General features: G+C 35.4%; 1 protein-coding gene across 1 annotated transcript; it reads right to left on the bottom strand.

Annotated features, from left to right (window-relative positions):
- Window positions 1-5,829: 5,829 nt before the first annotated feature.
- On the bottom strand, window positions 5,830-8,550 carry faim2b (Fas apoptotic inhibitory molecule 2b). The gene is made up of 12 exons (XM_035662366.1): window positions 8,536-8,550; window positions 7,802-7,850; window positions 7,492-7,559; window positions 7,337-7,401; window positions 7,177-7,230; window positions 7,027-7,077; window positions 6,872-6,911; window positions 6,731-6,768; window positions 6,552-6,639; window positions 6,367-6,462; window positions 6,081-6,134; window positions 5,830-5,979 (listed from the first exon to the last, which is right to left on the bottom strand). Exons 1-12 carry the CDS (start codon window positions 8,548-8,550, stop codon window positions 5,830-5,832), a joined length of 768 nt encoding a protein of 255 aa, XP_035518259.1.
- Between the last annotated feature and the right edge of the window lie 2,608 nt (window positions 8,551-11,158).

Raw genomic sequence — 11,158 nt, 5'->3', positions numbered from 1 at the left:
TGTTTTTTTGTTTTTTTTTGTTTGTTGTTTTTTTAAGAAAAAGGACAACTCTCACATCATTGGACTTTCCTGCTCACATCCTCAAGAGTTGATCAACCAAAGGTGGGAATCTTCTTCACAGAAGCTTTGATCTATTTTGATAACTGAAATAAAGGAACATAACAAGAAGTTTAAAAAAAAAAAAATAAGAAAAAAATTTAAGAGAGGAGGAAAAGACACAGAGCATTATTTTTGTGCACGTAATATAACAAATTCTTATTTTTAAAAAAGCATTCTGGACGTTTCAGGGTGATTCAAGGAAGAGTTGAAACACAATGTGTCTTTTATTTTTTGTAAAATATGCAAACTTTTATTTTTATTTCCTGATGTCTGTTGTTTGACATTCTATTTGCAGCAGCGGGGGCAACAATTTGTACAGATTTAAACACTTACAAACACTTTTGCTGGTCTGATGTGTTGAGGGAGGCAAACCGTTTAAAGCTACTTCTTCCTGTAACTGCTGCAGAGATTTCTGTTCACGCACAGAAGATAATAACATTGTTTATAGTTTAGTCACATTAATTTTTTTTCTACTTTAAACCATTATTCTATAAGTGAACAAAAGACAATCAGTTATTTCTATTTATATTTGAATTATAGTTCTATTTTTTAGAGTTTTTAGCTCATTGAAACATACATTAAAGAAGTTATTTAATACTGTAGTCTATAAAGACAATGATGAACTTTACCCGACACGTTAAGGATGAGCTCTAATATTTGGCTCATGCAAATTTTTTCGTGAGTAGTTTTGATCGTTGGATGGTTGGACTTTCACTTCTGTTCAGTCCTGTATGCACCATCATCAAATGACACCTGTTCATACTAAACGTCCTGTGTTGTTATACTGTAACTCCATGTTACATCCTTGTCCATGAGAAGTGGTTTTAAGCGGTTTTGTTGTGGCAAACCTTCAGGTATCATTAAATTCATCCTTTCTCGAAAGGATGAAGCGGACGTGCTTTAGATCTAAGCAGTTAGATTACTGAAAGATTATGTGTACAAAGAACAATGCAGTTACTAAATTAAGATATAGTTTAGCAAAAGCAATGAGGGAAATCAAATAGGAGACTAACACGATCCCTGAGAATAATTTGTTTGACAGGAAAGGGAACTGTAAGTCTTTTTTTCAATGCTGCTGTTGTCACCTGAGTTTGATTCTCTGTCAGTGATTTTTAGTTTGTAGAAAGTTAAATGTTTTCTGTTTTGTTTTTTTCCTTTTGTCTGTCACTTGAAACCATTGAGCTAATTTGCCTTATTTTGATGAATTTATCTTTGAAGTAGATTTGATTTTAGCTGTAGAGTTTAGCTTTTTATAGATAGAGAGTAGATGTTAGTTTTGTTTCTCTGCGTAGGGATTGATGCTGTTTATCTTGTGCACATCAAGTTTTCTCTTGTTTCGTTTCCACACAAACCTCCGTTCCAAACCTTGTGTCTTCTGTCCTAATGTTGGGCCTGTTTGTAGAAAAAAAAAGCCTTTCAGAGCGGAGAGCTGAACCAAACAATGACTTTATTTAGTGCTGACCCAAAAGATTCATATTGAAGCTGCATCGGAGTTGCGGCTCAAAGAGGCTTCACATGTGCAAGCCCCGGGTATGTTTCAGTCTTTCAGCCAGCACAGGGAGTGGAGCTCATGTCACCACGTATAGTACATCCAAAATATGTTGAACTTTAATTTATACAGACATCAAAAACTGTAGATATGTAGATAATAGAAATCATGGTTTTACAAGGACTGCTCACTAGACCATGGAAGTGCCATTAAAGACGATTCTTACAGCCTTTAGTGAGACAGCAAGTCTGAATGAATTTGTGAGTGATCCAAAATTCTGCAAAAACTATTTTTAGCTAAGCCTTAATGTTTTTTTTTTGTCTGGCTGAACTGCCTGATCTCTCATAGGATTGACATTAACACTAGGTTCACACTGCCAACCTGAGCAGCGTGTGATGGCTGCATTTGGCACGCGTGCAGTGTTTACACCGACAGCGTGTCAGCTGCGTGTCTGCTGCTGAGCTGCTGCTGCCAGCCCTATCTTTCTATACTGAGTTTGCCTTTGATAAATACCATACCAATAAAAGCTAAAAGGTTAACATGTGAATGGATTCTGTCCACAGAAACACCAGAGGGCTTTTAATCTGAAACAGATATAGGAGTTTAAAAAATACATTCAAATTTTATTCCATGTCTGTGACATATTCTACACATATAGACATTGAAACTGTAGTGAAAGTTATATGCTGCTGGTATACTGTCGATATGTCTATGAACACTGTTTATTTTTGCTGGGAACTGTTTGTGGCTCGTAGAAAAAATAGGCGAGACCTCGACTCTCTAGTGAAGGCTTGCTGCAGCCGCCAGCAGTGTGACTGCTCTAATCTGTTAACAGGACACCGAAAGAACAGTATCCCACACACACGCTGCTCAGGTCGACAGTGTGAACAAGCCGTAATTTGTATATACTACAGAAAAATGGCACCAGGCTTGTTTAAATGCCATTGATTGAGTCGTCATGTCAGTCTAGTTAGCTGTAGGCTTTCTGAGGAGCTTTCCTTCCTGCTTCTCAACCATTGTTGTTTGAATCCAGTGGAAAAACGCAGCTTGATAACGTCTTTCTCGAGGCTCGCAGTTTGATGATTCTTCTTTTTTTCACACGTCAACTTTTTGTTGTGTGTTTCTGTTGTTCATTTCCGCAACCAAAGATGTTGTAGCCACCCATCTTTTAGCTCTCTGTCACAGACAAACTGCTCTCATCTTCAGACGATCATCTGCTGTGTGCAGCTGGATAAAATAGATAGACGCAGAAAGAGAAAGATCGCAATAAAGGGTGGTAACATGCACACAATATTCCACATTATGACTTATGGTTTTGTGGGAACTTCTTGGCACTACTGTATCCATCATATAGTAAAGTACACATATCAAAACATTTGGGCTGATTTTTAAAATGAACAACTCAAGAAATCTGGTTTTGATTACATGTGTAAACTCTTCAGTGCATGTAAACAGAGTCATTATAAACTTCATTGGCCTCTGCAGACACCCAGGAGGAATACAGAGCTTTTACGATGGTGAGAGTTTTCAGACACGAGAGCTAATTTTGTAAATAGTCTTTTTTTTCCTTCCACTTTCTCTTTACACAATTTTGTTTGTTTCTTCTTGTGTGTTTTTTTTTAATGATTTATAACCTGGTCAGATAACACAGTGACTAGCAAGGTTTAAGATTCAGTGCACCATGAAGGAAAATGTCATGGATATTGTTTATATGTTCAAAGAAATGATATTCCATGTATTAGCCATCACTTTTAATACAAAAACAGGATTTTGGAACTATGAAATGACCACTTGTTACAATGCAGTGTTTATTTATTTTGTTTTATTTTTACAAACTTTTCAGCAGAGATAATATTACAGGAAATTACAAGCCTGAAAAATTAATTAGCATCATGAAAATTATAGAACCTTAATTTAAATTATAGGAATACAAAGATCAATTGTGTGCTCTAAAGACAGTACAAAATATTTGAAAGAAAGAAAAATCTCCTTGCACTTATTTCTAGTCAACACCAATTTGAAATGCTCGTTTTGTCCATCCTTAATGTAGATTTGATGGCTTATTTCATAGCTTCAAAATGTTTTGCTGCTAAAACAGGATTTCCAAACAGGGGGTTAGATGTTGCCCAGTCTGGATTTTTAAAATGTGCCTTTTTATTTTAATTTGGTTAATACAGAGTAACCTTCTTCATGATACTAAAATAAAGAAATGAGTTTGCTATTATTTTGCTTATGGGCAGTTTAAATAGTTGTATTTTACATTAATAAAGAAATGACAATGTTGTCTTAAGGTGACTTTTTTGAACACGAAATAATAAAAACATGCCCTGTTGCACACTGTATGAACCAAGTTTGTGTGAATCCCACTTTTTGAAAATCTGACGGGCTCATCTCACTCTCTGCTTGTGAACAGTTTTCTTATTTATACAAGAACTCATTTTGTACAGTTTTGTTAGAGGAAAGAGGTTTTGATATTTGGTTATTTTGCAAAGCCACTTGGCTACTTTTGTCTTCCTGTGCCAGAGTTGCTAAATTGTCTGTAACTTGTGTTTTTTTTATTGATTGAAATAAGATTTTCCTTCTTTCTTGGTTTTTCTCTTTGAATTTGAATATGTCAATTTTTCTTTTTTTAATAAAAGCCTTGTTTCAATGATTGGGTGAACTGTGTTATTGAACTATTATAGTTCATTACTGATGCTAACCCAGATGGGTCATTACCTACTGCTGTTGTTGCTTCAGCTGACTTATCACCTTGTCTGACTCCAATTTATAAATCCACTTGTTCTGTTTAGGGCTGTGGGAAACTCAAGTCGGAGCTTGTAGCTTCCTGATTCAAAATCCTGAAAAATCCTTGATTGCATCTCCAGGTTTCATAGGTAAAACAAATCTCTATTTTTTATTTATAGTCAATATTCTCCTAAAATGTAGGTTGAGTCGTCATTTATCTTCACCTGTCCTATCAAATAAAGGCATAAAAGCCCCAAAAATAAACTTACATGAGCACTACTATGAATATGAGTGCTCAAACTGAATGTCAGTCAAAGATAAGGCAGTAAAGGAGTGTGTCTTATTAATATTTACCTTGATAAAGTATGAGGTCTGTATCAACAAAAAGTAAACTAATAAAATGTATATATAAGCTCATGTAATATGGGAGGACAACACAGGGAGAATAAACTCCACAGAGATTCAGGACATGTAAGGTGACAATGTTAACTGAGTTTTTGCCTTCTTATCTTAACATAAAGTTCAAATGTCTTAATAATTCTAGTAATCGTTTACCATTTTGTCCATGTGTCCGTTTTATTTGAAATATGTCACAATCAAATGGATACCGCTCATTGTCTTTAGAAAAAATATATTAACATGTCACATATTTTACTCACTATACAGTTGAACGTTTCAGATAATAACAATTTTCTATCACATCCCAAAGGCCACATTAAAGTTGCAATACAAATTGCAACTGATCTCTAATAACTAAAGTATGTTGTTAAAGTACCTATCTTTTCCCTTTATGGTTGGTGTTGTGTCTTAGTTTCAAAAGCATTTTTTTCATTTTTCATTCGTTCAGACCCTTATCCATGCTCAAATTGAGCCTTTAGTATGGAAATATGTTACACACATACAGTAAAACATTAAACTTGTCATCTATGATAATGTGCATAAAAAACAAGTATAAAACCAAACTGTATCTACTGTACATAGCTTGTGAAACAGTTAGTTATTAAAGTAAACTCTTGCAGATTTCCTGAATTATCCCTTTTTGGCTCATTGATGGATACGATGAACACATTAATACAGTCAAGGATAATGATCATACTCAACCTTTCTGCTGTGTTATCCACTTACAAGCCTAATAACTGTTTAAACACATACTGTAGGATGGTGGGATCACAGCAGGCCCCAAGTACAATACAAAAACAGACTGACAGGAATGGCCAGAGTACAGTGAACAACTACAGTAACACAGTACAGCATCAGGCAGGCATAGTGACAAAACCAGCTGCAGGATTGTAAGATTACATAACCAAAAGCAAAGAACAGATTGCTCTCACTTACACTGATGCATGTACAAACAAAATGGAAAACAAAACTAGTGATTCATCAAAAACCATATATAGCCCTGATGTCATCTTGTTCATGAGGGTAATAAATCCAAGTTGGTTGTTGGCTTTGTTGAGAGTTCAAATAGTGCAGCTGAGAGACCGATGTACTGTATTTTGGGGAAAAGTGGAGCTTTACTCGCGGCCTCCTCCCAGGATCTGGAGCAGGAAGCTGAACAGGTAGATAATGTCCAGGTAGAGGCTGAGGGTGGCAAAAACATATTCCTCTGGACTTATACTGTAGCGCTTGTTCCCTAACAGCAACTGAGTGTCAAATGCCAGGAACTATGTCAGAAAGAGAAGAGGGAGAAAACAAAAACAGTAAATGAGTAAGAAAACCTTCAACTGGACAATATTGAGGTTTTAAAGAATGATCTGATTCTCACCAGAGTAAAGAGGATGGCTCCTGCCACAGCATAGAGGGCATGTAACCAGGGAACCTGTAATACGAAGGCATTACAAAACACTGTTTAGGATAGCAGGATGCTAATTGAAGAAAGACAGCAGACAGCTTTGCTAGATTATCTGTGAGGCTAATCCCTTCTCACACACCCAAATTCAGCCGGCAGCACTTGAGGCATTAACCTGCAGCTGTGGTTTGACTCATCGACTATATTAGACTTCTTCTAGAAAGGTGTGTGCACGCTGAACGGGTGGAAGAGGTGAACTTACATAGCCGAAAGGGACGACAATGGACATGGTGATGGCACAGAGGAGCATGACCATGCACAAAGAAAACAAGACACCCTGATAGGATGTGACGTCAATCTGCAACAACAACAAAACAAAAAAAATCAATGATGGATTTATTTCATGTGAACAAAATCTGTCTTCTTGGTTGAATTAGTTCTTCTCACCTTGCTCTGGAAGCTGAAGATGGTGACAGAGAGACACACCAGAGCTGTGATTCCCAGACACAGGACCACTGATTTGGTGTTATAAAAGCTGGAGGAAAGAGAAGGCAGTCATTAAAGAAGCTTTTACTCTGGAAAGGTTTGGATGAGTTTAAAATCAGTATGTCACAATATCTGTTTACCTGGCCACAAATCCCATCATGAAGGCCATGCTCAAGGTCTGAGGAGAACAGAAAAGAAATATTACCCCAGTTATGCTTTATGTGTGAAGAGCATATTGTATTCAGCGGTAATGTGCTGTTTTTATGGTGAGAAATACTCACAAAGAGAACTAACAAAATGATATTCCAAGGAAACTGCCTCCTGTTTAGGTGAAAGAGAAAAAAATCCACTTCATCAACAAATGTATATCTACACAGCATTGTGTTAGGCTTGAATGGATATTTGTATTGTTATTTATGTGGTAAAGAAACATTACCTCAGGTCTCCACAGCAGGACAAAGCAATGTAGGTGACAAAGAACATGAGACTGTCAAAAAAAAGGGGAAAATTTTGATTAAAAACTACAATTAAAGTTACAGAAAAAACACTTTGATGTAATGTGATATGATGACGTGTTTCCACTTACTAAGATGCCATGTACAAGCCAGGATGAGTCTGAATATAATACCTCACAGGCGCACTGTAGAGACAAAAATTAAATGGATTTATTCTCTGTTTTAATCACAGTGGTAAGAACAAAAACATTATGTGTAAATAATAATACAGATGACCACAAGAGTAGTTACCAAAATGAGAAGAGAGCAACAATGGACACTGTCACAAGCAGCTGAACCATGAGAATGGCGTAGACCTGCAGGAAGACATACACTGTGTCAGAGCAATGGTTTCACTGTGTTTTTGTTATGGATATGGTGACTTTTCTCCTGTGACTCATTCGTACCTTCCTGATGAAGGTCCGCCTGATGGTTTTGTCGTCCCAGGCAAACTGGGCCTCCATCTCCTCAAAGCCTGAAAGAAAGAGGAGACACAAGGATTCAACTTAGTAGAAAGAATCATTCAGACAAATGAAGTCTTCATGCAGGAGGTAGATTTGACTGGTACTAACATGATTTATAATAATTACTTTTCAACATTTATGTGATTTCAAGTCATAACTTTTAAACCTGAACGAAGTGCAACATCATTACAATTTATAATTAAGTTTACAGATTGCAAAGAAACAGATGGAAAACAAAGAGATTCCTTTTTACCTGCAGTCGCCTCCTGATAAGTGGGGGGCTCATTGTCATCATTCACCTGCTGGGATTGAATTATGGGTCAGCAATTTTTAATAATAATAATAACATAAAATGAATAATAGAATAAAATGAAAAACTGTCTTTATATTCCCCATGCGTTTTATCGTGTTTACTCTCACACACATGAACCAGTACAGCACTAATTTTCCTTTCACCTATTGTTTAGCTGTGCATTGCATACGGCACATTATATTTTACTGCTGACAATTGTCTGTCACAGATTTGTCCTACAAAACAGCCTCCATGTTTGATCAGTTCAAAGGATTAGGATGGATGTGATGGGCCTCAATCTTTTTGTAACCAGCATAAAAAAAGTATAGAGAAACCAGTGTTCATGAAATGAGCTCTTGACACACACATAATAAAAAGAAATCATAAATCTTTTTAATCATGTCATTATTTGGTTGATTATTTTTTAATCTTGGCTGTGATGTTGCCATTAAAAGAGATCAGAAACAGAAGCTCCATATCTCTACAATCCTACCTCAAAGCCATAATTTCTGCCGCTCTATCTCATTTTAGGTCCTTTGTTGAGGATAATAAGTATATATTACATTAAACAAACACGCTCAAGAAATTACATTGAAATGTCATAGATCTAAATTATATAATATGACATATATGTCACTACACATTGTATTACAGAGCTGTAGCTCCACTACAAGGTAGGAAAGTTAAAAACATACCTTTCCCTTTTTCATGATGTTTCCCTTTTTGCACCTTTGTGTTGCTGATGATGAGGAAGGCTATTCTGACTTCACACGTAAAATAATTTGCTTGTAGGTTGTCTTTCCAACTCAAAATATGAAATATCTCAGCTCCCTTTTCTTTTAATTAGGTCTGTGGTCCAAAACAAAGCGAATTGCGAGCAAAAATGTTGCTTGTAGAATAGTTGTTGCTCTGAATTTGTCTCCAGTGTGCGGATTACACTGAAGCTTTATAGGCCTCCATGTGGTTAATCTCTCTCTAACCCTGATCCCACGCCACCCCTGTCCTCGGCCTAGTGATGTTGTTCCAGCACAGTCCAGGTATTGCCAAAGCACTGAGATGAAGACAGAATGTACCACTGTTGTTGCTTAACAGGGGTGTCGTTTATGTCTCTCTTTGTTGGCACAAACCGTCTCAACTGTGTTCCAGGACAGTTAATCATCCTACTGCTCACCAGAAAGACTCAAAGGACTTATATATCTGAATTACATACATTACATAACTACTTTGCTCTACTTTAGAGGACAGACACAGAGGATATTTGATCATCAACATGTATATTTTATAAGTACATGTAATAAATCACAACCAACAATTACTGCACATGTGAATATACACAAGTCATATATTATTATTATTATTATTATTATTATTAAGAGAGCTTAAGATGTATGATTATCAAACTTTTTGCTTTTCTTAATGTAGAGTTTGTCATCAAATATATGTATGTGATTAAATGGAACAATTAAACGAAGCTACAGGAGACAGTGTATTTGTATTTGTACTATTTATTTGTGCCATACAATTTAATTATCGTCTTCTTTTTTTAGCAACACAACAGTAGACTTTTCTAGTGAACTATGACATCATGGTTTTGTGTAAGCGACTGGTTTAGTAACCGGCACACCAGACTAATGAGATTGAAGTTAAGTACATTATTAAGCACACACATACATTTAAAAACAGTAATAATGAGATTTACCAGCAACCACCCACCTTGGACATACTAAGACAATTAGAAACATGCCAACATGATACAGGCTCTAAAAATAGCGAATTCTGTCTCTATATTAATTGATTGATCTCTATATTAATTATAAAATAAGGACAAGGAAAACCACTTCACATTTCCTTCTTTCTTTCCATTAGCAACTGGTGAAAATGAATGTAAAAGTCTATATGGCAATAAAGTGCTGCTACATAGGCTGTTACATCCATGATGACATAATGCTACTATATTTACCAGGACGTATATATATATATAAATATATATCTTTTTTGTAGCAATAAAATGTTTTTAACCAAGCCAGTGTTTCCACTCATTCATTCATTCATTCAGTAAATTTCAGAAGAACTAAACAAAGACTATTCCTAGCTGTATGCCAGCTCCTCATCTACACTGAGTCTCTGGTTAGAGAGATGGACACAGAAGCAAAGGTCTGGTTCCACTCAAACATTACTGATGCTCAACATTAGACACAGTGAAACACGTCTGAAATTATACAGATAAACAAAGTGAGTCAATAAATTTTATTTTTTTTGCGAGACGCTCAAGACAGGCGTGTATGTAGGTTTACATCAACCGAGTTACTTAAAATATTAAAAATAATAATAATAATTCCATGTCATAATATTTATAATAATCATAATGTTGTATACAAGCAACAGCGCCTAAATATTACCACGTTTTGCTGTAATTTTGTCATAATCTCTTGTATATATGTCTATGGTCAAACTGGTACTAATGTCCACAGAACCCCTTAAGAACAACTTCAAAACCTTACAGTATTCATTCAGATATGTACATTATTTAACATTGTTCATTTGTTGTTGATCATTTAATATTCATTTTAAATAGGCCTTTTCTAATATATGTACAGATCAGTGTTATTTGTTATGATTACTTAGGTCATTTTATTTATTTTGGTTATTTTATATACTTTACAGAATAGTTTTCTGCACAATAATACACCACAGAGTTGTGTAAGAAGGTGTGTATGTCGACAGTAGTGTAAAATAAATAAAAAACAAACTGCTTCTTTATGTGATGCCAAAACACTTATTAAATGATGCAGTAAATTGTGATTTCACACACAACGTGACAGCGCATTATATCTCACCATGTAACTTCACTCTGTTATATTATTTGTAGATCTCCATTCAGAAGAATCTGTGAAAATAAACTGTGTATGATTGAAATTTGTTTTTAATAATATTAATTAGGGTTTCAATCATGCCAAACATACAAATAGCCCTCATGTTCCACATGTGGAGGTACAGTATTTTTATATACAGTGGGAGCAATAATTATTCGATCCCTTACTGATTTTGTAGGGTTGCCCACTTACAAACAATGGAACTGTGTATAATTTTAATCATAGGTACATTTTAACATTGAGAGACAGAATATCACAAAAAAATCCAGAATAACAACATCATATAAATTTTATAAATTTATTATCATATTTTTGCATGAAATAAGTATTTGATCCCCTACCAACCAGCAATATTTCTGGCTCCCACAGACCAGTTAGTTTTCCATTAACAAGCACTTATAATCTCAACTCATTACCCAAAACACCTGTGTCAACTCGTTACATC

The sequence above is a fragment of the Morone saxatilis genome, unplaced genomic scaffold (genome assembly GCF_004916995.1).
Source record: "Morone saxatilis isolate NCDOM2014 unplaced genomic scaffold, NCSU_SB_2.0 Contig18, whole genome shotgun sequence".
Classification (NCBI taxonomy): domain Eukaryota; kingdom Metazoa; phylum Chordata; class Actinopteri; family Moronidae; genus Morone; species Morone saxatilis.
Note: the sequence above shows the minus strand (reverse complement) of the source record. Positions and strands in the feature narration are given on the sequence as shown.